The following is a 27,260-nucleotide window of genomic DNA, read 5'->3' as shown; positions in this document are numbered from 1 at the left end:
CATTTAAAAAACAAAGAAACTGGGATATGCATCTCCCCACCATCATGCAAATAAGGCTTCCTCATTCATTGTCTTCGATCATACTAGACTTTCCCTTCTCTGAACTGTTGTACTCAAAAAGTCAGAATCACGTAAGACTACATTTCATAGAACAAAAAATGCTACAAGTGAAAGGGGTCTTAGAACATAGAATATCAAAAGTCAGAGCTGGAAGAGCCCTTAGAATGTAGAACAGAGAATGCCAGTTCTGAAAAGGATTTTATTACATAGATCACAGAATGTTAGTGCTAGAAGGGTCCTTTAATATAATCTACTATAACCCCCAAACCTCCATCCTGCTTCATGCAGAAAAGCACATAGAATATATAGGGACCTTCAAATACTCCAGAGAGTAAAATGCATATAATTGGATATGAAATGAGGCTAGAAAGGTAGGTTGGTGCAAGATTATGGAGAACCTTGAATGCTAGGTCAAGGAAATCACAATGGATTACAACAGTGGGGAACTGTGTGGTTTTGAGCACAGGAGGAGTAAAAGCATCGGATTTATCTATAAAGAAAGCTATAACTAAATGGTCAGAGTGATAATGGCCCTTTTAATTTCCAATTCTGCTGTCTGTTTTCAGGATTTACAGCAGCTCAGAAGTCATTGAGCAGAAGCAGTTTGGAGACAGGAGATTTTCCATGTGGGAAGACCAGTTAATCAATAAACATTTGTTAAGCTCCTGCTATGTGCCAGGCATTGTGCAATGCAATGGGCATAAAAACAGAGGCAAAAGACAGTCCCTACTCCCAAGGAGCTCTGATGGGAGAAACAATATGCACAAGCTATGTACAAGCAAGCTATGTACAGGATATGTAGGAAATAATCAACAGAAGGAAGGCACTAGAATTAACATGGACCGGGAAAGGTTTCTTGTAGAAGGTGGAATTTTAGCTGTGACTTAAAGGAAGCCAGGAAGTACAAGTGAGGAAGGAGAGAATTCTAGGCACAGGGGACAGGTGGCTTCACAATTGAGTGACAGATAAACCTTAGTGTGTCTCCTTATTCTTCAAAAGCAGAACATCAGGGTCACTGGCATGGGGAGCCGGTGGTTCCTGTTTAAACTCTAATATTAATTCACTTGGTGACCTTGGTCATTTTACTCTTCAGATCCTCAGTTTTCTCACCTATGAAATGGTCATGTAAAAAATATATTTACTGCTTAACAGGCAGGGTTACCTTGAAGGAAATATTTTTAAGTCTTAAAATACTGCATACATGTAATGATAAATATGACAGATTATGTGTATTGAGAGTAAATGATGGGTAGCCTGAGTGCTGCCTTGCTACTCAGAAAATGATAAAAGAACCAGAAGAAGGCCTCCAGTGTGTTAGATGGGTCCTCCAGGAAGAATTTAAGAAAGGAAAAGGACACATTTTCACACAGCTTGAGAGGGCCTGGATGGGTTATTACTGGCATGAGGGTGTGGTATTATTTACACTAAGGTGTATCCACATTAATGCAGAATAGATCCATTTTTATATGTGACCACCATGATGACTGATTGACACCAATGATCTCAGGGACCCTCAGACTCTACAACATTCCTAGCATAGTTGAGGAACAACAATTCTTCTTTCCTAAAACCATCTGAGTTCATGCTCTTTGACCCAGAGCACCCACTGCTAGGAATGTAGTAGTAGTAGTAGTAGTAGTAGCAGTAGCAGTACTAGTCATAGTAGTAGTAGCAGTAGTAGTAGCAGTAGTAGTAGTAGTAGTAGCAGCAGCAGTAGTAGTAGTAGTAGTTACTTAGCACTTTAAGATTTGCCAAGCATTTTACAAATCTTATCTTATTTCATCTTAATAACAACCTTGGGAAATATATGGTATTATTATCCTCATTTTATAGGATGGTGGTGCAGTGGATAGAGTACCAAGCATGGAGTCAACAAAACTTACCTTGCTGGGTTCAAATCTGGCCTCAGACATTTAGTAGCTGTATGACCCTGGAAAAGGTACTTAATCCCTTAATCAGTTTCCTCATCTGTAAAATGAGCTGGAGAAGGAAATGGAAAACTAGTACAGTATCTTTGTCAAGAAAACCCTAAATGGGGTCATCAAGAGATGGACACAACTGAAAAACAACTCAACAACAATTTTACATATGAGGAAACTGAGACAAAGAGAGGTTGAATGACTTGTCCAGAGTCCCATTGCTAGGAGCTATCCCAGGGAGGATTTCAAGTCTTTTTCATTCCAGATGCAGCACTCTATCCACTGTACCAGCTAGCTCCCTATGGAAATCAATCGTCAAATGCCCAAGAAATCAATGACAAAAAAAGGCCATATATATAACAAAACTATCCACTGTACCAGCTAGCTCTCTATGGAAATCAATAACCAAATGCCCAAGAAATCAACGATAAAAAAGGCCACATACATAACAAAACATTTTAGCAGTACTTTTTTTGGCACTAGAATTGGAAATGAAGTAGATACCTGTTGCTGGGTGAATTGTCTAACAAGTTTTGGTACATGAATGTATACCTTGCTGTCAAACAGATATTAGGATATTCAATCATTACTAATGTATAAATAATCAAATGACGCATTTTATGTTACTCTATTTGATCCTCCTAACAACCCTGTAAGGTTGTTAAGGACCTGTAAGAACAGATGTTATTAATCCCATTTTATGGAAGAAGAAGCAGAAGATCAGGGCAGTGCAGTGCTCTTTCTAAGGTCATAGAAAATTATTCTCAAACAATGAACTTAAAAACAGGTCCCTGGACCTGTAGTTCTTTTAGTGTCTTCAAAGCCAAGGGAATATCAAATTATAGATGGTTCAGACAAGGAGTCATCTTGTCCAACAAACTCATTTTACAGATGAGAAAACTGAGGCCCTGAGAGAGGAAATTACTTGCCAAAGCCATCCTTTAACCTCCCTGGGTCTCAATTTTCTCATGTGTAAAACCAGGAGGTCCACTCCAGCACCAAACCTCTTATCCCATGATTCTATGTTGTCAAAACAAGGCAGTTTACAAACAAGAAAATAGATTTCTGATTTGGAGAGATACAAGAAAAGCAGAAAAAAGGAGGGTGGATCCCCCTGTCCTTCAGCCAGTCACCAAGATTATTGCCTTTCCAACTGCTGACTAAAAATCCTGCAATTAAATCTGGCAAGGAAAGATTCTGAAAAGGGCTGCAAAGAGAAAAGCATATTGTAGGCTGCTGACTAAAATTCCCCCTGAATCACATCTTTTCCTTGCTCTTGGGAAAGCTTCTAACAGCCCATTAGTTCATGTGTGGCCCCCAGGTGAGACATGGAATTCGAATGACCCTTTTGGGACTTGCTTCTTGGCTTTTGGATGGTTTATCCTGAGCATGCCTGACTGGTAAATCCCTACTCTTGCTGCACAGCTAAAATTCTGATTTGTTCTTCCCTTGGAGAAAAGATAGCTGATGGCTTTGAGAGGCAGGATGGTGCCATGGTTAGAGTGCTGCAGCTGGCATCAGGAAGAAGTGGATTCATTTGGACAATTCATGGAATCATTTGGAACCTCAGTTTTGTCATTTGAAGATGAGGGGTTGGGGTTCATGACCTTCAATATTCATTTCAACTCTAAAGCTACTATCCTAATTGTCCCAGAGTTAGCTCCTGATGGAGGACAGAGAAATAGTTTTTCTCTTCAAAATTATTTCTCTTTCTGGCTTGATTGACTTGACCTTCTCTTTCCCTTTCCCTAAGGTGAGCATATGGGTGTTTGTCAAGTGGCTAGTCCCAGGAATGGAGTAAATTATAAAGCACTATAGAAAACTGAGCCATCACCATCTTTCTCCTCATCCTCCTCCCCTACAGCAGTGGCAAGTGCCAACTTCACTCTGCCAAGTGAGCACAGCCTTATTGGCCTGGTATGTGCCAGTGGACCTTTCCAATAGGGTGCCTGGTCTTTATTATTTGCTGATGTCATTTTTTTTTTCCACAGCCAAATGCCATGTTCCCTCAGACAAGAGGAAACAAGGAAGTTCTCCTCGTCTCAACATTGCAATTACCCACCATGTCCCCATCCCAGCAAGAAAGAAAACCAGTTTCTTGCAGGGTACTTTTGTTCTTTTAATAAACATTTGTTTTAATGCTGAATTCAGTTAAAAACACATTATTGAAGGCTGCAAGAAGACTCCTGTAGTGACACTGTCTGCTACCAAGGAAGGAAAGTGAATCTTCTTTACACTCTGTATTCTGGGCTCTGTTACTTCAGCATTTCCAATATTTATGATTTTCCCCTTGTGTGTCCTCTCACCACATACAAAAAGCACCCTCCTACATGCTTTGGCAGATGTTTCTATGAATTGGGGTGAAAGAAAGAGTAACAAGAAAGAGAAATAAAGTAAGAGAAAAAAGAGAAAGTCAGAAAATGACAGAGGAAAAAGGGAATCCAAAAGAAAAGAGAGAAAAGGAAGAGAAAGAGAGGAGAAAGAATGAAATAATGAATGAATGAAAGAAAAAGAAAGGAAGGATAAAAGGAAGGAAAGACAGGAAGAAGGATGGGTAGGAGGAAGGAAGGAAGGAAGGGAGGGAGAAAGTTATAATCACTTGATATGACTGAACTTGATAATGAGGCTTACAAACAAATTTAGGCTAGCTTTCAGACCTGTGGAAGAATGGAAAGAACCCTGATTCTGGAGTCAGAAGTGAGTTGAAATCTTTCCTTTGACACTTACTATCTACACAACCTTGGTTAAGTCACAAATTTCTTCATTTGTAAGATGGATAAGTTGTACTAGGTTGTCTCTGAGGTCCCCTTCACTTCTATCTAGATCTAGGATCCTCTGTCCCTGGCCTCCATCAAACTTGGGCACAAAGCCTTTATAGATTAGGGCCACCATTCTAGAACTAAGAGGAAGCCTAGAGAGAGTATTTAGTCCAACACATTCATTTTACAGATGAGGAAATTGAGGTCCAGATGTAGGAGGTAAAATAGGTTAGCCAGGGGCACACAGCAGGGTAGTGGGGGTCAGAGGCAGAATATTAAGCCAGGTCTTTCTAACTTCAGGTGTAATAGCTACTATACACTGACCAAATCTTGAGCTCTGCTGCCAATCAATAAGTATTTATAAAGCACCTACCTTTTTCCAAGTACTGAGCTAGGTGATAGGTATAAAAACACAAAAATGACCCTGTCTTTGCTCCCAAGGATCTTACATGCTACTTGAATAGGTGAGGTGGAACAATAACACAGTGCTGTAGAAATCATGCTAGAGTTGGATCCAAAGGATTTGGATTCAAATTCTGACTTGCACGTGTTATGTGTGTGACCTTGGGTAAGTCACTTAACATCTTAGAGCTCCAGTTCCTCATTGGAAGGATCCTCATTCATGGATAAGTAAATACAGAATGTAAAAGAAAAAATTCAGTCAGAGGGGTCATTGTCTAACAATTAGAAGGTTCAACAAAGGTCTCTTAAAGGAGACAACCCTTCGGCAAAACTTTGAATGGCATTAAGGACTCTGAGGTCAGAAAGGGCAGCATTTTGGTTCTGGGAAACAACTTAGCCTAGGACTATTGTTAGACACAGTAATGTATCAGAAGGCAACAGTCAAATCACATACTCTCTACTAAAAAAGGATGCTGCAAAGATTCATTTCAATTAAGCAAATATTTTTTAAATGTCTAGGTAAGCATAATGGCAGCTTAATTGAGGACAGAGGTCCACTGGGTAAGGGAAGACAAGGCAAAGTCACCCTTCCCTTATTCATGGGTCACTTTTCTGGCAGCCTTATCCATCTGGAACACAGCCAAAAACCAGGAGGAATCAAAGAAGGTCAGTGATCATGCAAAATAGCTGTCACAAACACTTATGCATTATCCTCTCTGTGTGTGCTTCCTGGCAAAATCTAGAGCAGATTCTTGTCTATTTGCTTAAGGCATCAGTAACTGCATCCACCACCTCTCCTCCCCCACCCCAAGTCAAGTCAATAATAAATCAATAAAAATTTATCAGGCACATACAACGTCCCAAGCTCTGTGCTAAGCACCAGTCCTTGATATATACCCCATGAAGGCCAAAGACAGAGTCAAAAGTTCAATGTCTACCCAAATATTCAGAGCAGCATATCTGTGGCCATAAATAACCCAAAACATGAGTGTCTCTTGATGAATGACTGAACAAACTACAGTTTGTGAATGAAATAGAATGTCACTGTAGAATAACAAACAATAACAACAGCTGGCATTTTTATGGAGCTAAATTTAAGGTTTGCAAAGCACTTGATGTATCTTATCTCACTTGATGCTCATAACAATCCTATGGGGTAAGTCCTGTTATCTCATTACAGATGAGGAATCTGAAGTTGAAAGGTTGACTAACTTGCTTAGGGTCACAGAGAAGGTAAGGATCTGAGGCAAGTCCTCCTGATTTCAAGTTCAGCGCTCTATCCCCCAAACTACCTGAGAAACATAGAAGACTTGTATGAACGAATGCAGAGTAAAGTAAGCAGGACCAAAAAAAAAAAAAAAAAAAAGAAAAGAAACACAATGACTTCTACAATGTAAATGAAATTGTCATTAAGAGAAAACCAAATCCTTAACAGCTGAAAATCCAATAATAGAAAATCCAATACAGAACAAATAAGGAAATAAAACTTCCTCTTTTCAACAGAAAGGTGAGGGACTACTAAGGCAGAATTATATACATTGTCAATTCAAGTTACTATATCATGTGTTTTCACTTAACTGTATTTTTTGGTCACAAGGGAAGATTCACTTTGGAATATGGGAGGAGGGAGGTGGAGTAGGTACACAAATTACAATGATGTACAAATAAAAGGAATCAATAAAGTCTATTTGGAAAATAAGGGTGGAGAGGGAAATCAGTCTTCATATAATCTTCACCCTGTGCATGTTTGTGGCATAAACAATGAATGATCATTTACCAATTATAGATCTTTTGCTGAAAGGTGCTGTCAAGGTAGACCAGGGGACAATACCATTGGATCACAGATTTCAATTCGTAAGAAACCATAGGGTTTGTATGGTCTAATCCCTTCATTTGCTAAATAAGGAAATGGAGACCCAGAGGGGTTGGCTGACTTGTCCAAGGTGACACAAGGGAAAAGTCACAGAGCTGGGATTCCAAACTCACTTCTCATTCTTTTCCATTTGAAGGACTATTAGTGCTTGGAGCAAAGAGACAAGAGTGAACTCTTGATTTACTGAGTTTCTGGATGCATTAGCCAAGGGAAGTTACCACCAGAGAGTTCCTATAAAATCGATCTCTTCCCCCTGGCAGTGTGAACATTGCTCTAAGAAGGCTATTTATCATGGTGGCTTCCAAGTTTAAGTTTTATGTTTCCTTATGGTCTCTGAGCTCAAGAGATAAGAATGAAATTGCATTTATTCTTTGTAAGGTGTTGCCTGCTCCATTCCATGAACTTGCTCTCCAGTATCCTCTCACTGATGTCCCTCTTGGATGCATCTTGGATGCATTTGTGAAGAAATGAGCCCTATCAATAAAAGCTTCCTTACTTTCCCTGCACCCACCACCCTTATGCCTACTGGCAGGAATACCCTTACTCTTCTCTGCAATCCTGCCTATTCTTCAAGATCCAGCTCATTCCATGCCTCCCATGAAGATTTCCTTGAACTCTTCAACACCACAGTGATGGTCTCCCCTGAATTTTTTGACCACTCTCCTCATTGTCTGTAACACATAGTTCCACCTTCATTTTATGCTATTGTACTTTTTGGTGTCTTTTTCCTACTTGAGAGTCTTTTGCCTTCAAGTGTGACAAGTAATGGGTTTTTTTCTTCTTTCTTTTGTCAAAACACCTGGGACAAAGCATACCAAATATCTAGCATGTATTCAGTAAAAATGTAGATTGGTATATCCCCATCCACATGCCATCCAGGAAGTCACCATTTTTGAATCTCATCTTTGATACTTCTGCTTGGTGACCTTGGGCTCAGCACTTCCCTTTTCAAAATCTGTTTCCTCATCACTAAAATGAGAGGATTAGATTAGGGAGTCTCTGAAGTCTCTTTGAGCTCTAAATCCTATGTTTCTATGATCCCGTTAGGAAGCAAATGTAATCTTTTATCATCCAAAATATATGCTACAACAGCTTTTTTTTTAATCGTAGGAGAGAGGAAGCTCTCACTTCTCACTCATTAACAGCCTGTTTATACTTATTTTAGACACAATTCTAATCAGCTTGGATAGCTGATAGTCCAGCCCCTCCCAGATTAGATGCATCAAATTGAACCAGAGCAAGGGTAAAAGGTACCAGGACAGCCACCCTGACAATAGCATGAAGAGATATGTCCTACACCTGTAGCTTGGAAAACTAGGCTCCCATCACAACTCGGGCACTTGTTATAGCTGTCTGATCATGGCCACTTAAACTCATTGACATTCAGTTTCCTCATCTGTAAAATCAGGACAGGATCACAGATTTAGAGTTGAAAGGGACCTTGGCATTTTTCTCTTATAATCTGCATGGAATTTCAGCCCTCCTGTGATAATAACAATGTGTCAACTAGCAAAATATGATAGGTGGCATGCAAGTAATGCCTTTCATGCTGAATGTGCAAATTCCAGGTGTGGAGCTGTCATGGGTCTGAAGTCATGTTTGTGAGCTGAGATGGCTTATATAATGAGGATGCTGGGCTTAGTGTTTGTGAATATAAGGGAAAGCATGCTAGACACATATCCAACTCAGAAATCTGAGGAAACCTATCCTCATCCAAACATGAAGTCTTTTTCAAAAAGTGCTCAAAGGAGACCTCTCAGTGGAAATGTAAACGATATTTACTGAAGAATACTGGGTGGGGGGAGAGAAACAATTCCTACTCCCCAATCAAGACACATTTTTTAAGTGCAGAGCACTAGTCTAGACACTGGAGATAGACAGGGATAAATAAAACACAAGACCAAGAGCCAAAAGAGATTTTATGAATCATCTAGTCCACATGTCCTCATTTGTTTTAGACAAGGGAACTGAGAACCAAGAAGGATTAAAATGATTACCATACACCCGGTAAGTAGAAGGACTCTAAATGTAAATCCTGACCCTTTGACAACAAATCCAATGTGCTATTTCCACCTCACTAACCTCAAAGAGCTTACAGTTCAGGAGGAATAAATACTTCCCATTTCTGTATCACAAAGTATTTGATGAGACTTATTTGATTTGATCCTTGAAACAACTTTACAAAGTTTGCACAAAAAGAATCATTATCCCTCCCCATTTTACAGGGGAGGAAATTGAGGCTGATAGGTAAAGGGACACATAGATAGTAAAGCTACAGCGCTTGGACAAAAATTTACATCACATCTTCTAATTCTGATTCTACTGCTTTTTTCACTACATCATGCTTGACATGTACACAAATGAGAACCCAAATCAGAATATGACATCAGAGAAGGGTCAGCAAAGTCTGCATTCAGAGGAGGTAGTATTATTGTCTTTCAGTCTGGACAGAGTAGAGTTGGGGTTGCAAAGGGGATTAAGAAAACTAGGAAAAATATGAATAAGACTCTTAAGATTGGGGAGTTTTGAATCCCATAAGGTACTAGTGACCCAAGATTCACAGCAACCATGGTTCAAGAAACCTTCATGGCAATTTGTATATGGACTTTGCATCAGAGGACTTTAGTTCAAATTCCAAATCTACCACTTACTCCCCAAGTGAAACAAATATTTACTAAGTGTCTACCATATTCCAGGCATCGTTCTATTGCTTTACAAATATTACCTCATTCATCTGATGCTTACAAAGCTATTGGGAGGTAGGCGCTATTATTGTCCCAATTTTACAATTGAGGAAAGTGAGGTAGACCAGTTAAATGATTTGCCCAGGATCATACTGTGATCCTATCCATAAGTGTCTGAGGTCAGATTTGAAATCAATACTGAGCCCAGTTTCAGTTCTCTATCTACCTACCCCTAGCTGTCTCTGGAGGGCTAGAATCACATTTCATACTATTTTTTACTTCTCCTAGTTCTTCCTGTCTTATCACCGGCTGAACTCTTACTGCAAGATCTAGCACAGGGGCAGAGCCAAGATAGAAGAGTAGAAATACTCACATGCTCTAGCTCTTCCTCCACAGCCCATAAAATACCTGTAAAAAATGACTCTCAACAAATTTTAGAGCAGCAGAAGCCACAGAATAACAGAGTGAAAGAGAATTTCAGCCAAAGGTCACCTGGAAGGCTGACAGGAAAGGTCTATCACATCAAGCATGGAGTGGAGCACAGCCTAGTCTTGGCCACCTGCCACTGGGTGAACAGGACCAGAACAGGCCTCCAGGGTGGAATCCCCAGCAGCAGTGGAGGTTCCCAGACCCCTCAACCCACAAGTTCCAAATAAAGCTTCAAAAGTCAGTGAGGGATTTTCCATCTGGGAAAGAAGGGAGCAGCATCCATCCCTAGCTCTGGCCCCAAGGAGCAGCAGCAGCAGTGGCAGCAGCAGCTGCAGCATCCATTTGAGGAGCCCTCCACCTAAAGCCCCTGTAATCAAGCAGCTGATCTGAATCTAAGCCCTAAGAATGGTCCTGGGGTGAAGAGGTACCCTGGGCTGACATGGCAGAGCTGGAGGTGGTTGTGGAGAAGGAATTTTCCTACTCACACACCCTGGGCAGAAAAGTTTTTGGATGCTCCCAGAACACTATGCAGGCCAGGAGAGGAGTGAACCCCTCTCCCTTGACTGTGCCATCTTGGAGGAACTGAGAAATTTCAGGTCCCCAGAGTACACCCTCCTCTTGACAAAGGACTCGAAAGTCGAGTAATTGATCGGGAAAATGCCCAAAAAAGGGGAAAAAATAAGGCTATAGAAAGTTACTTTCTTGGTGAACAGATATTATGTTTCCATCCTTTTGGATAAGGAAGAACAATGCACACTGTTAAGAGAAAGTCAAGGCTTCTTCATCCAGTACCTCCAAAATAAATATGACCTGGGCTCAGGTCATGAAAGAGCTTGAAAAGCAAGTCAATAGCTTGCTAAAGAAGACCCAATAAAATGCTGAAGAAAATAACAGCTTTAAAAACAGACTAACTCAACTGGCAAAAGAGGTCCAAAAAGCCAATGAGGAGAAGAATGCTTTAAAAAGCAGAATTAGGCAAATGGAAAAGGAGGTTCAAAAGCTCACTGAAGAAAATAGTTCCTTAAAAATGAGAATGAAACACATGGAAGCTAATGACTTTATGAGAAACCAAGAAATTACAAAACAACACCAAAAGAATGAAAATATAAAAGATAATATGAAATATCTCATTGGAAAAACAACTGACCTGGAAAAAAGATCCAGGAGAGACAATTTAAAAACTATGGGATTACCTGAAAGCCATGATCAAAAAAAGAGCCTAGACATCTTCTTTCATGAAATTATCAAGGAAAACTGCCCTGATATTCGCAAAGCAGAGGGTAAAATAAATCTTGAAAGAATCCACTGATCACCTCCTGAAAGAGATTCTAAAAGAAAAACTCCTAGGATTATTGTAGCCAAATTCCAGAGTTCTCAGGTCAAGGAGAAAATATTGCAAGCAGCCAGAAGGAAACACTTCAAGTATTGTGGAAATACAATCAGGATAACACGGGATCTGGTGGCTCCTATATTAAGGGATCAAAGGGCTTGGAATATGATATTCCAAAGCCAAAGGAACTGGGATTAAAACCAAGAATCACCTACCCACCAAAACTGAGTATGATACTTCAAGGGAAAAAAATGGTCATTCAATGATATAGAGGATTTTCAAGCATTCTTCATGAAAAGACCAGAACTGAATAGAAAATTTGACTTTCAAACACAAGAATGAAGAGAAGCATGAAAAGGTAAACAGGAAATAGAAATCATAAAGTACTTTCTAAAGTTGAACTGTTTACATTCCTATACAGAAAGATACTATTTGTAACTCTTGAAACTTTTCTCAGTATTTGGGTAGCTGGAGGGATTGTACACACACACACACACACACACACACACACACATACACAAAGAGCACAGGTTGAGTTGAATAAGAAGGGATGATATCTAAAAAAATAAAATTAAGGGGTGAGAGAGGAATATATTGGGAGAAGAAAGGGAGAAATGGAATGGGGCAAATTATCACTCATAAAAGAGGTAAGAAAAATCTTTTTCAATAGAGGAGAAAAGGGAAGAGGTGAGAGGGAAAAAGTGAAGCTTACTCTCTTCACATTTGGTTTAAGGAGGGAATAACATGCTCACTCAATTTGGTATGAAAATCTATCTTACAATTCAGGAAAGCAGGGGAGAAATGGACAAGTGGGGTGAGGGGGATGATAGAAGGGAAAGCAAATGGGAGAAGGGAGTAATTAGAAGTAAACATAGAATAAATGGGGGACAGGATAGGATGGAGGGAAATATAGTTAGTCTTACACAACATGACTCTTACGGAAGTCTTTTGCAAAACTACACTTTTATAGCCTATATTGAATTGCTTACCATCTCAGTGAGGATGGGTGGGGAGGGTGGAAGGGAGAGAAGTTGGAATTCAAAGTATTAACGAATGTTGAGAATTGTTTTTGCATACAACTGGGAACTAAGAAATGCAGGTAATGTGGTATAGAAATCTATCTTGCCCTATAAGAAAAGAGAGAAGATGGGGATAAGGGAAGGGTAGGATGTGATAGAAGGGAGGGCACATTGAGGGAAAGAGTAATCAGAATGCAAGGTGTTAAGGGATGGAGGGAAGGGAGGGATGGGAAGAAAATTTGGAACTCAAAATTTTGTGGAAATGAATGTTGAAAACTAAAAATAAATAAATAAATATTAAAAATAAGACCTAGCATAGCAGAGGTTATTTATGAATATTTTTAATTCATTCCATTAGCAAAAGCATACTCTCATGTTCTTCTATAATATGCTGCCTAATGCTCCATCTACATCTTGTTACTCCTCTACTCAGAAACTTTCAGAGACTCCTTACTTCCTACCAAAGAAAAAATGAACTTCTGATTGTGGCATCAAAGTCTTCTTCAATATGGCTTGAGCTTACTTTTCCAGCCTTAACATACACTTCTGCCCTTTACTTGTTCTGAATTCCAGCCAAATCCAACTACTCCCTTCTCTTGTCCTTGTCCTGAGCAGGGAAGCTAGGTGTTGCAGTGGATAGAGCACAAGTGCAGAAGTCAGGAGGATCTGAGTTCAAATCTCACCTCAGACACTTGACATTCACTAGCTATGTGACCTTGAGCAAGTCCCTTAACCCCAATTGCCTCATCCTGGGTCATCTCCAGTCATCCTGATGAATATTGGTCACTAGATTCAGATGGCTCTGGAGGAGAAGTGAGGCTGGTGACCTGCACAGCCCTCCCTCACTCAAAACAAAGTCAAGCGCAAGTCATGTCATCATTTCTCTGATGTCATGGTTTTCTTTGGCAATGAAGGACGAACACACCTTGTCCTGTCCTCCACCATTTCCAAACCTTCATTCACACTATCTACTGTGCCTGGAATTGTCACCCTATATCTCACCCATCTCTCTTTCTTGAGGTCCTTTCTTTCTTTCTTTCATGGCCTAGCTCAAGGGTTCTCTCTTTTCAGAAACCTTCCATCTGAAAGTGAACTGCCTCTCCTTAAATTTCTCATACATTATCATCCCTCAGCCTATTGGTGTCCCACTATCTGGAGTCACAATTATCTATGTCCATGTCTTTCCAACCAAAGCTCCCAATGGGTTGTAAATTCCCTATGATTAGAGTCAATATCTTATTCATGCTTTTATGTACAACCCTGAGCAAGATCCTTGCACAGCCTAGTGGGGTCTTAATGTTTTCTGAAAAAATTCAATAAGATGTGACCTTTTCTATAAAACCTCCCTTGAATTAATCAGTCAGAAATTCTCTCACCTTACAGAGAGGTTTCATAGAATACTTGTTCCTACTTCAGTATAAACTTATCCCATCATCCTTTATATTATAGTGCTCTGTGCACCTGTATCCTCTCTTCATACTAGACTGTCCAGCCCTTATTGGTAAGGATTGTGCTTTATTCTTCTCTGTACCTTTCAGGACCTTTTCTCAGGGCCCTGCCCAGAACAGGCTTTTACTAAATTTCTATGTAAAGTCAGATCTCTGATAGATTTCACTGAACACAGTCTGATGACTAGTCAAATTCATGCGTTATTTTTAAAATTTATTTATTTGTTTTCAATTTTCAACAATAAGTTCCATAAGTTTTTAATTTTCTCCCCCCCTCTTCCTCCCTGAGACAGCATGCAATCTCATATGGATTCTACGCAAACATTTTTATTAAACACATTGTCACATTTAGTCATGTTGCACAGAAGAATTAAAATGAATGGGAGAAACCATGTGAAAAACTAAACCACAACAAAACATAATACAAGAAAAAAATCTGCTTCATTCTGCATTCTGATTCCATAGTTCTTTTTCTGGATGTGGATGGCATTTTGCATCAAGAATCCTTTGGGAATGTTTTAGATCCTTGCATTGCTGTGAAGGGCTAAGCCTATTCAGAAACAGTTCTCACACACCATGGATGTTACTGTGTACAGTGTTTTCCTGGTTCTGCTCACTTCACTCAACATCAGCTCATATAAGTCTGTCCAGGTACTTAGGAAGTCCACCTGTTCATCATTTCTCATAGCATAATAGTATTCCATTACATTCATATATCACAACTCGTTCAGCCATTCCCCAGTTGATGGGTATCCCCTTGATTTCCAATTCTCTGTCACCACAAAAAGAGCTGCTATAAATATTTTTTGTACATGTGGGACCTTTTCCTCACGGGGTAAATTTATGTGACAAACTGGTAAAGTTCATTTGTGCTCAATAATGCTGATTTCTGAAAATAACTGATTGATCTTTTGCTTCGACACAGAGGATGTATTTATCAATGCCTTTACTTGCACTGTCTAGGAAGGTGACCCAAAAAAACAGTCACTAATGAGTGTTATTCAATGATCATATTTTGTCAGCAGAATCATTCTCTGTGCTGCAAGAGGTCCAGCCTCCAGTGATAATTAGAAATGAGGCCATCTCTATAGGAAAAAAAATCTGTTCTTGCTATGAAAGCCAAAAGCCAGAACAATCTAAATCTAGGTCTAACAGAAAAAATCCTAAGCCTCAATGAGAACAGGGCTTGACCTCAGTTTCCTTCTTTGTAAAATGAAGAGTTTGGAATACATGTTCCTTGAGGACCCTACTTCATCTATGAGACTATGACTCCAAAAAAAATTTTTTAACAATGACTTTGGATGGACAGTAACAGACTCTGACCATCATTATATATTCCCTCCACCAAACCTCCACCCTTATAGAAACTGTGCTAAGTGGCTCACTGGATAGGGTACTAGCTAGGCCTGAAGTCAGAAAGACCTGAGTTCAAATCCAATCTCAGATACTTCCTAGCCTTTAGACCCTGAGTGAGTCACTTATTCTCTGTTTGCCTTGGAGATGAAAATGACAAAACACTCCAGTATCTTTGCCAAGAAAACCCCATGGACAGTGTGATCCACGGAGTCACAAAGAGTCAGTCATGACTGAACAACAACAACATTGACCCTGCAGCAAATCCTACTCTAAAGAATTCTATTATAACTAAGGACTGAAGTCTCTTGCCACAGAAAGAAAAATTAACCCATTATGTCAAGTCGCTTCTCTTTGGGCCTCATTTTCCTCATCTATTAAAAAAAAAAAAGGTGGTGGGGAGGGTTGGAAAAAGGACCTCTTGGGCCCCTTCCATTTAAGACAGTCTATGTTCTATGTTCTAAAATTCACTTTCATGTTTAACATTTGGAATTCTGTATCCCATGATGCTTCTAACAGTCTTTATTTTACAATTTAATATTTTATTCACTTTTAACATTCTATATATAGTCTATGTCCTAAGGCTCTTTCCAGCTTTAACATTCAGCATCCAATATAAGGTCTTCCTAGGTGTAATATTCCATTTTCTATTTCCATGCTACCTGATGCAAAAAAATATACAATATGTAACATACTCTTGAGGAATTTATAAATTAAGATGAGGAGTTAGAATTTAAAAATGATGTAAAACAATTATACAGCAATGGTAGCGCAGAGTGAAGTTGTAGATTGTTTGGCACAGACTGAAATGCTCTAGGAGTTCTGAGATAGGAAGAGATTAGTGTGAGCTAGAGTGTTCAGGAAAGTCTAACAAGGAAGGACAAGGGACAGGTTGGATAGAGAGAAATGACATATAGGAAGAAGTAGTAAGATGTAACAAAAGATATTAATTTGGGACAAATGAATCAATTAACAAGCATTTATTAAGCATGGACTATATGCCAGACTTCATGCTAGGTTCCAGGATTACAAAAAGCAAAATCATGAGACTGTGCCTGCTCTCAAGAAGCTTGAATTCTAAGAAATTCACTTATTCTGTGTAGCTCTAAATGTTAAGAACGGAGTTACAGGTAGGTAGATTTTACTTAACATAAGAAATTATTTTCTAATAAGTTAGGGTTACCTGACAGCGGAACAAGATGACTCATGGGAAAGTGATTGCTCATTCCTGGAACCATGCAAACAAAGGTTGGATGACCACCTTTCGTGGAAACTATGGAAGAAATTTCTTCCTTCGATGGGTGTTGGAGTATGTGACTTCTAAGGACCTATTCAAGTCTATGACTATAAAAATCCTGATATTCATCAGTCTTCTCAATGAATTCTGATTCTTTGTACAGTCAAGGAACTCAAAGTACAGGTATACAGCTTGTCCAAGCACACAGTGAGATATAGTAGCAGTTCTAGAACCTGAATCCAGAACTCCTAAAGTCCTAGTCCAGGACACATTCAATTGCACTATTTGGCCTAGGCAAGCTATTATCACTTGTTATGCTAAGCTCTGAGGCTCAGAATTGTACTGTATTTGCTTTTTTTTTTTTTTTTACAAATTAGAAATGAAATATGGAATAGGACTGGTACAAGGGAGCGAAGCTGAGACAGAGGGTGAGAGTGGGATGAGTGTATATGTGACAGGTAGGGTAAAACAGTAGAAAGAGCACTGGTTCTGGAGTCAGAGGACCTGTATTCAAATCTTACCTCTGACTACCAATTTGACCTTGGGGAAGTCATGTGACCTCTCTGGGCCTCACTTTATTTATCTATATCTGTGATCCTCTGATTCTCAAACTTTAAAGCCATCCTGCCTACACTTGCCATCCTCTTACAAGAATGAGAAGTAGGCCTCTTAGTGTGTTATTTCATTTAAATCATTATGCCAACATGTATAAGTTTATACAGGGCACAAGCCTGATAGTATTGGAATACAATCAAGTTTTCTCTCTTTTTGTTGGAGCAGAGGCCAAATGGCCACCTGTAGTGGAGTCTACAGAAAGGATTTTCACGTTGGTTAGGGGGTTGGACTAGAAATCCTATAAGGGATCAATCGATTTTAAGAGCTGTTGTCTCTAATAAGGCACAGTACGTTAACACTCAAATCACTCAAACTATGGGTTATTAGCTTCCATTTTGGACAGGGCAATAATCTTTAACCACAAATACCAATTCCCCCTTCAATTCTGAAACCATTCCTATTCAAAATACTATTGTAAGCAGTACCAATCTTCCAAAAACTCCTCCAGTTGACATTTTGTAAATCACAACTTATTTGGAATTCAATAGAGGGTGATATCTCTGAAAAGAAACCCTGTGGCAAATCATTCTAGAAAGTTAATATTGCTTCTGCAGTATTAGTAAGAAGCCAATTATTAGTGAAACTTACCTGAAGTCTACAGTGGCAGTTTTCAATGAAATTTATTAGTTATTTGGCTGAATTGATTAAATTGATTGGTTGAAAGGCTTGGGGGGAAGGGAGCCAAGATGGTTGAGTGGAGACAGAGATCAACTTGAAGTCTTCCAACATTTCCCTCCCAACAACATCAAAATAAGTCCTCAACTAGAATTATGGAGAAGCACAGCAACAACAGATCAGGGTAAAACATTTTCCCACTGTTAGACCATCAAGAAGTTGGCAGGAGAGGTCTGTGACACTGGGCTGGGAATCAGCTAAGGGCATACACGATGGCATCACAAGCAGTGGGCCTGGGAGGCAGGAACAGTAGCTGCAGCAGCTTTAGGAGCTCTCAGCTCAGAGATGGTAAAGGGGGTAAAACAACTACTAAGAAAGAGATTACAAGAGACTATTTGCTGGCACTGAATAAAGGATCTGGTGCCATTTGGCAACTGTACTGTCTATATGTAGTTCTGGGCTGCAGTTCCATGATGGAGAGGAGTATTTGTGATCAGTCACAAGGGAGCAGGGACTCTGGTCACAGTTCTAGGGTCAAGAGGAGTGCTAGTACTTACAGCTGCAGGAACCATGAACCTTTTTTGAGTAAAGACTAGAACTAAACCAGGAGAGCAGTGATCATACCTCCCCCAGGTTCACATCTGGAAAGTATCAAAAATTTGCAGATACCCAGAACTAGCTCTGAAAACAGCAGCACAAAAAAGCCTGAAGTTTGGGTTGTTCCTCTCCATTTAAAAAGCAGGGAAAACCAAGACACAAACTCAGAAGAAATCAATATGAAAATAGCTACAATGAAAGTCTCAAAGAAAAAATGCCAATTGGACACAAGCCCAATAAGAATTCCCGGAAGAGTTTTAAAAAAGAGATAAAAGTAGCAGAGGAAAAAATGGAATGAGGCAAGAAATGAGATTGATGCAAGAAAAATTATGAAAAGAAAATTAACAGCTTGGTAAAACATGCACAAAAATACTGAAGATAATAACACCTTAAAAAACAGAATTGGTTTAATGATGAAAGAGGCATAAAAATTCACTGAAGAAAAGAACCGAAAAAAACAGAACCGGCCAAATATAAAAGGAGGTACAAAAATTCAATGAAGAAAAGAAATTCTTACAAAGCTGAATTGACCAAATGGGAAAAGAGGTACAAAAGCTAACTGAAGAAAATAATTCCTCAAAAGTTAGAATTAAGTACCTGCAAACTAAGAACTCCATGAGACATTAGTAAACAATTAAACAAAGTCAAAAGAATGAGAAAAAAGAAAATGTGGAATATCTAACTGGAAAAACAATTGACCTGGGAAATATATTTAGAAGAGAGAATTTAAGAATTATTGGACTACCTGAAAGCCATCTATACATCAAATTTCAGTGAATTATTAAGGAAAACTCTCCTGACATCTTAGGTCCAGAGGGCAAAATAGAAATTGAAAGAATTCTCCAATTACCTCTTGAAAGAGATCCCAAACTAAAAACTTCCAAGAGTATCAGAACTAAATTCCAGAGTTCCCAAGTCAATGAGAAAATATTGCAAGCAGTCAGAAAGAAACAATTCAAATATCATGGAACCACAGTCAGGAACATAAAGGATTTAAGGGTTTTCTCCTCAATGGAACAGAGGGCTTGAATATGATATTCTGGAAGACAACCTATCCAGCAAAATTAAGTGTGACAATTCAGGTGGGTGAGATGGATATTTAATGAAATAGGGGACATTCAAGCATTCTTGATGAGAATACCAGAACTGAATAGAAAATTTGACATTCAAACACAAGATGTAAGAGAAGTATCAAAAGATAAACATGAAAGAAAAACATCATAAGGATTCAACAAGGTTAAACTGTTTATATTCCTATATGGGATAATAGTATGACTTCTAAGAATTTTTTTTATTGTTAGGGCAGTTAGAAGGAATGTATACAGAGGACATGGGTATGAATCATTATGTTGGGATGACCTCAAAAAAAATAAAAGGGTGAGAGAGATGAATGCACTGGGAAAATGGTGAAGTGGAAGGAAAAATGGAGAATATTGTATCACAAAAAAGGTGCACATGAAAGAGCTTTTACAATGGAGGGAGAAATGGGGTGCACGGATGTGTATGGTTGGCAACATTTGAACTTTACTGTCATCAGAATTAAAGAGGGAAGATTGCATATGTATGTGTACATACATGTATGCATATATATGTAACATGCAGATATAGATAGATAGATAGATAGATAGATAGATAGATAGATAGACAGATGATAGATAGATAGATAGATAGATAGATAGATAGATAGATAGATAGATAGATAGATAGATATAGTTGGGGGTAGACATCTAGTTTATCAAATAGTGAGGTAGGAGGGAAAAGGGGGAATAAGAGAAAAAGGTGGGGGTAATAAAAGGGAAGGCAGACTAAAAAAGCAAGTGGTCAGAAACAAAACATTCTTGAGAGGGGACAGAGTAAAAATAGAGAAATAAGGATAAATATAAGAAAATAGAAGGGAGAGCAATACATAGGTATTAATCATAACTGTGAATATAGTGGGATGAACTCACTCATAAAACGGAAGCAGATAGCAGACTGGACTAAACAAAGAATCCAAAACTATGTTGTCTACAATTACATACTCAAAACAGAAAGACACACACACAGAATTAAAATAAGGGGCTGGAGCAGAATTGATTATGTTTTAGCTGAAGAAAAAAGGCAGAAGTAGCAACTGTGATCTCACACAAAGCAAAATCAAAAATAGACCTAATTAAGAAATAATCAGGGAAACTACATTTTGCTAAAAGGTACCAGAGACAATGAAGTAATATCAAATATTTTTACAGCAAATTTCTCTGATAAAGGTCTCATTTCTCAAATATGTTGGGAACTATTTAAAATTTATAAAAAAGTAAGAGTCATTTCACAAATGATAAGTTATCTAGGGATATGAACAGGCAGTTCTCAGAAGAAGAAATCAATAGTCACATAAAAAAATGTTCTAAATCACCAATGATTGGTTGGTGGGAGCCTATTCTAGCCATGTGTGGTTGAGGGTCTGATACTCTATGATCATTACAGGTATTCAAAAAAGCTGAGGAGCATAATCACATGTCCTCTGAAGACTCAACTTGCTTGTTTAAGTGGTAGTTGGAAGAGTGAAACTATAGGTGCTGCATAAGGAAATAGAAATGATAGTAAAGAAGATAAATTGGAGTAGGACTGGGTCAAAAAAAAATTGACCTGATCAAAAACAGAGAAGAAATTCCTGCTGAAAATAATATGACAGGGAACTCAAAGATCAGTTTCAAAGTAGTTCAGAAAGATGATCCAGTAGAATAGAAATGAACATTTTTAATAAATGACAACAAAGATGACTACCAGTCATTATTACCTTGTATTTATTTTGATCACACTTATAGGTGTGTGTGGGTACGTATGCATGTGTGTGTGTATACTAATATATATACTAATGTTCATGGACATTGTGCTTATAGTATCAAATGTCACAATACTACTGGACATTTGAAAAAAGATGTAGCCACTCAAAAGAAACTGGCCTAACAATCTACAAAGGAAAATTAATATATCAATATAGATACCTTGGACAGGCATGGAAAATAGCTAATAATCTGGTTTCAGAATTTATTGTGGTCCTCCCCGTATCATAAAGGTGGGGACTATTTGTATGGAATATGATATGCTATATATAGTCATTGTTACTTGTGGGTTGTAAATTGACGGCTTAAATAAATTTCTTTGTTGAGAGCAAGGGTTCAATGGAGATGAGAGAAAGGAGGCAGGAGATGACTAAGGGCAAATGGTCATGACATAAAAATAAAAAGAAATATTGTTTTTTAAAGGACTGAATGGAATGACCGTGGGGTGGATTACATTTGGGAAATATTGTAGCATCTTCAATGACCCCTCCTTAGCACATACCAAAAATTCTTGTTGAAGATCAATATTTTATTAGTGATCTTATATAGAAGAGAAGTGCAATATCATGAAATCAAAATTATGGATGACCCAAAAGACAATAAAGAAACACATGGTAACCACAGGACCATACAAGGGATGATCTTACTGAAAGTATTCAAAAAAAAAAGGAGGTAACATCAAGAATGTGAATGATTGACAAAGTAGGTAGGCTGGTCAGGTAAAGAGCAATAGCTAGCAGATGGAGAACTCAGATACTGCACTGATACACACACAGTGTTAAAAATTGTACAGCACATTGGTTAGAATGTCTTTGGAAGATCTGTGGAAGGCCATGGACAAAAATTCAAGAATTGTACACCTTAGGAAGGCATGACTGAGATGTGATTTGGACTGGTAGAGTTTGTTGGGTTTTGTTGTTCAATTGTTTCAGTTATGTCTGACTCTACGAACCTTTTTTCTGGGGGCAGAGGTTCCTTGGCAAAAATAATGGAGTGGTTTGCCATTTCCTAAACCAGCTCATTTTATATATGAAGAAACTGAGGCAAACTGGGTTAAGTGACTTGCCGAAGGTCACACAGCTAGTAAGTGTCTCAGGTCACATTTGAACTCAGATCTTCCCGACTCCTGGCCCAGTGTTCTATCCATTTGCAGTATCCAACTGACCCCTCTGGAAGTTAGTAAACACAGTAAGTGAGAATCTAAATCCATGCAAGTATTTTTTTCCTTATTCCCCTCTCCTTCAATCCTTCTTTTTAAAAATCATTTCCTCTTGAAAGTTCTACTGAACTTCCCTTCATGCTTTCTATAGAGGTTATAAGGTTTTTAAAAATATCTTACATCTCACTATTTAATTACATGATCCCCACTCCCAAAATATCAACACTAGATTATAAATTCCTTTCAGGCAAATCCTTATATCACCAACTAGCAGATACTTTCCACCAAAGTAGTTCCTTAAGAAATTAATTCATCACACACACACACACAGGCACACACAGGCACACATACACGTACACGCACACGCACACACACATACACTTCAGAGGTATGAAGTTTTTGAATTGTTAATATTTTTGTTTATGAATTTTGTTAGCATTTGAATTGGGTGTTTTTGTTAATATTTTGAGTTGGTAGTATTTGCTGTAGCACTGGATTAGAAATAATGTTAGAATTGGAAATTGGGAATGTTGAATTGGAAATAATTGGAAATAAGAACAGGGCTTCTTAACCTTTTTTTTGTATTATAGATCTGACATATATGGTCCCAAATATAAAATATTTATATATATATATACATATATATATGTATGTCATAGTGAGAGATTCTTAGAGCTCATAAAGCATTTGCTTTACAACAGCCCTATAAGTAGTTCACATATTTTTGTCCCTTTGATTGATGGGGAAACATATTTTCTCCTAGAGGTGAAATGACTTGCCCAAATCCATACTCTAGTCAATGCTGGGGCTAGGACACAAACCTAGGTCTCTTGGCTCTAGACCATGTGTTCTTTTCACTATGTTCTACTAAATTAGAAGTTCTTAACCTGAGTTCCATGAACTTGAGTTTCATTTTTTGATGTTTTTGGGCTTGGAGTCAGAAAGACCCATCTTCCTGAGTTCAAAGCTGTCCACAGACACTAGCTGTGTGACCCTAGGCAAGACACTTAACCCTGTTTACCTCAGTTTCCTCATTTGTCAAAGGAGCTGTAGAAGGAAATGATGAACCACTCTAGGACCTTTGCCAAGAAAAACCCAAATGGGGTCACCAAGAGTCAGACATGACTGAAAATGACTGAACATTGAATGTTACCATTTACTTAACCAGATGGTTGTGTTTCATTGCTACTTCTACCCACCCTTTCCATCCTTCCCCCCCCCCCAAAAAAAATACTTTTAAATATGAAGATGTCATCTTGGATTACAAGAGTGGTCTTAGACTCCATTCTGAAATCATGGGAAAAGCCCTAAACCTATAGGCACAAGCTCTGGGTTCCTGATCTGTCGCATGATTTTTGCCAAACCTTGGACAAACCACTTCCCTTGGTTCTGGATCTCATTTTCCTCATCTGTGAGGGAGCTGAATTAGATGCTCTTTAAATTCCTTTCAGCTTTCTTATGCTATTTCTATTATTCTATGTTCTGTGACTAGACTTCCCTTAGAACTCTAAAATTCTACATTTATATTATTATCAATTCCAAGCCAGCTCTGGCATCGTGTTTTCTGTTTGAAAGTCACTTTTCTATCTAACATTCTATATTCTAAAGTCCCTTTCAGCTCTGACAGTTTATAAGCTATTTTCTAAGGTCCCTTTCAGCTGTGAGATTTTATGTACTAGGAGTTCCATCTCAGAATACTATGACACTACCAGCTTCTAGAATGTGAAGTCTCTCTAAAGGCACCCATCTTTGTGAAAAGCCCTTGGCAATTCAATTACTTCAAAGATACTGGTGAATGCCTTTGAATCTCAGCACAATCCAGGAAGTCCCGACTCCTCCTCTCCTCTCCCCCTTCCCCAATTTGTCCTTTGGTGGTTACAGAGGAAAGAAAGCTTTTGCAAGACTACAAAAGCAAATGACTACAACTATTCCTCTCACAGGCAGAGCCACACCCAGACTTTTCTCTAGGCACAACAGCATTAGACTTCAAAGACACAGTCCATAACATCAAAGTCCTCTCATGTAAAAGTAATTAAGAAAAAAAGCTTGTTGTATTAGAATGCTTTATAAATATTTTAAATCATCTTTGAGTTCTTAAAGCTGAAGTACTCGTTTGTTTCTTTGTTTTTCCCTTCTAAGACAAGGCCAGTAACTTTATTCGTAGGGACAAAATTAAAGCCATAAGAAATATGAATAATCATCCAATTTTCATTCCCACAAGTCTCTTTCCACTCCCTTATTTACCTACATGCCCAGTTTAGGGAGAATGCTCTCTGTGGTCAACACCCATTAAATGAATACTTAACCACAGTAGTAACCAGGCAAGGCACAATGAAAATAAAATGTGTGTGTGTGTGTATGTGCGTGTGTATACATACATACATATGTGCATGTAGCCAGTTGTGTTTCTTCCCTCTGAGGTTTTAACCCACATATACACTGTCAGAGAGGAAATGGATATATTAAGGGGATATTTGGGGATTTACAAGACTCCTCTTGAGGAAGCTCACTGTATTATCTCCCCCCTCCCCTCCCAGCCTTCTTTTTAAAGAAAGAACCCCTGTTTCTGTTACAGTGCACACACTAGTATAAAGCACAACAGAATCAGAAGAATTTTACAGAAGAGGTTTGTCCCAAACTGAAGGCTCTGTTTAGACTCCACAAATGAATGGTCTGATCTTCAAGCCACAAATCAGTCTTGCTTCTCTTCAGTCTCTCAAACCTGACTTCTTTCTTTGGGACCCCTTTCCTGAATATCGACATCCCTGAGAATCTTGATGCGGCCTGGCATGGTGCTGCTTTAGCTGAAGAAGTCGCCCCAACTTGACCTTTTTTACACTATTTCCCACCTTCGAAGGCTGAACCGGCCTGCAGTAGTTTAGGACTAGCGCTAGAAAACCACTACTGAATTCATGACTTGGTGGACTTTTCCAGAGGACCAGTTACCTCAAGTAGGGGGCCCCTATAAAAGTATTAAGCATTCTTTCTTTCAGCACCACGCTATATTTCAACCTGAACTCAAGAAAGCAACTTCCCACCCCAGGGAGGGTTTGTCCAGCTCCAGGACCCCTCCCACAGTGCAAGTCAGGTTCTGCACCCCAGGTTCTTTGGTCAAATCCAGATTTTTCTTTGTTTCCGCCCACGCTTAGATGGAAACGCCCTGGTGCCCCCTCCCATTTTCTCCCCTCCCCCCCTTGAGAGTCAGGCTCTCTTTAACCCTTTGACTCCCGATCTGGCCGACTCAGCAGTCCCTCTCTCATCTATTAATAGCCCAGGAAGAGTGGGAGGCGGTGCCTCTGTCATGGCGCTCCCTAGTTTACCCCATTTCTACTCCACAACCCCTGCCCCACCCCCCAGGAGGTGAAGGAAATGGAAACCGGTGGGTGTCGGGAGAATTCACTCGCTAGGTATTATGCCCACAGGCTGCCTCCCTGGGGGAGCCAGAGGGGTGTGGGGGGAGGTGTCTGGAGACTGCAAGCAACAGAGGTCCCCTCCCTCTTTTGTTCGGTTTAGCATCAATTGCGAACCACCTTCCCACCCAGTTCATTCTCTCCCTTTCCATAGCATCTCCCTCCCTTCCCATCAGAGGCTTTGTGGACCACCTCAGAGCCTGAGGAGCTACCCAGGGACCCTGGAGTATCCACGAGTGGCGCTACTGTTTGAGCCAAAGAGGGGAGACAGGGAGAGCAGATAGTAGAAAAGAAGAAAAGGGGGGACATTGCTACGCTCGGGAGCCGCCCACCCCACCCCCACGCCCTCCAGGCCCTCTGGAAGCAGAGACACCCCCTCCCTCAACAGACACACCTGGTCCCATAGTCTCCCCCCTACAGACAGACAGACAGACAGACACACACACACACACACACACACACACACACACACATGCACGCACACGCACACACTCACACCAGCAGGCGCCGAGGGGAAGGGTCTGTGGAGGGTCCATGCCGCGGCTCCACCTGCAAAGGCCAACACTTGTCCTCGCCCTCAATTTTACAGCCGCCCTCGTCCGAGCCAGATTTTCAGTCCCCAAGCTTCCTCCCCACGTCTCCAAGAAAGAAGCTCCAGCGCCCGGGTGGCGGTATTCTATGTATCCCCCACCCCCTCCCACCTAACAAAGGCCAGAGAGCTCTGGGAGGAGTCCTCATTCTGCACCCTGGGCTGGTCTTACCGTTATATGAGGGATGCTCTTCTTGCCCTGATAAGACATGGTCACTCTCCCTCTGTGTGGGGGCTCTCTGTCTCTGTCTCTCCCCCTCTGCCTCCGGGTCTCAGATGCTCACACAACACCCCCGCGTGAGGGCCCAGGCAGGCTTATCGCCCAGCAATCAAACGTTTACAATTATTTTAATAAAGGTAAAGTTTTCTTTTCCAAAAGCGGAACGGCAGCGTTGGCAAAAACCTGCTACCTTTTTTTTTCCGGCTGCAATAAAACAGGGCCGGGTCTCCCAAAGGGAGTTGGCTAGAGAGGGCTCCTTCTAGAGGCGGCGCCAGCGCCCTCTCGGCTGCAGGAACCTAGCAGGATTCGCCCAGCTCAGCTCAACCCAGGAAGCGCTTCCTTTCCAATCTTCCTTCTCCCCCCCACCCCCCAACACACGCTTCCTTCTCTTCACTCCTCAATCTCGCCGCCCCCCAACACACCCACTGATCTCCTTCTGCTACCCACCCGGAGGTCCAGGCTCACTGAAGCAGGAGACTTCTTCAGGGCGATAAATACTTCCAAAAGGGATGACATTTTCGCCATTTGTTTTGGATTTGTGTTTGTTTTTTTGTTTTTTCCTTGTTGTTGCTATATGTGTTTTTAAAAATTTGGAAACCCGAGTAGACATTATCCTCACTACTGCAGGTGCTTCAGCACCCTGAGGTGGGAACTTGGGGGGCGGCGCACCCTGGCAGGAAACATCTGGGTTGGAAACACCCAGTGGGATGCCCAAAATAA

At 39.9% G+C, this 27,260-nt stretch overlaps 1 protein-coding gene across 2 annotated transcripts in view; it reads right to left on the bottom strand.

Moving 5' to 3' along the window:
- CRMP1 (collapsin response mediator protein 1) overlaps positions 1-27,260 on the bottom strand; it is an 80,954-nt gene that overhangs the window by 50,684 nt on the left and 3,010 nt on the right. The window contains exon 1 of one of the 2 annotated variants that reach the window (XM_072620194.1): positions 26,493-26,857. The exons of the other annotated variant lie outside the window; for it this stretch is intronic. Coding sequence (XP_072476295.1) covers positions 26,493-26,531 — 39 coding nt within the window. The 5' untranslated portion in view covers positions 26,532-26,857. Of the gene's footprint in view, positions 1-26,492; positions 26,858-27,260 lie in introns of those variants that run through there. 2 annotated transcript variants of the gene reach the window in all.

Source organism: Notamacropus eugenii, chromosome 6 (genome assembly GCF_028372415.1).
Source record: "Notamacropus eugenii isolate mMacEug1 chromosome 6, mMacEug1.pri_v2, whole genome shotgun sequence".
NCBI classification, from domain to species: Eukaryota; Metazoa; Chordata; class Mammalia; order Diprotodontia; family Macropodidae; genus Notamacropus; species Notamacropus eugenii.
This window is presented reverse-complemented; position numbering and strand designations above follow the sequence as displayed.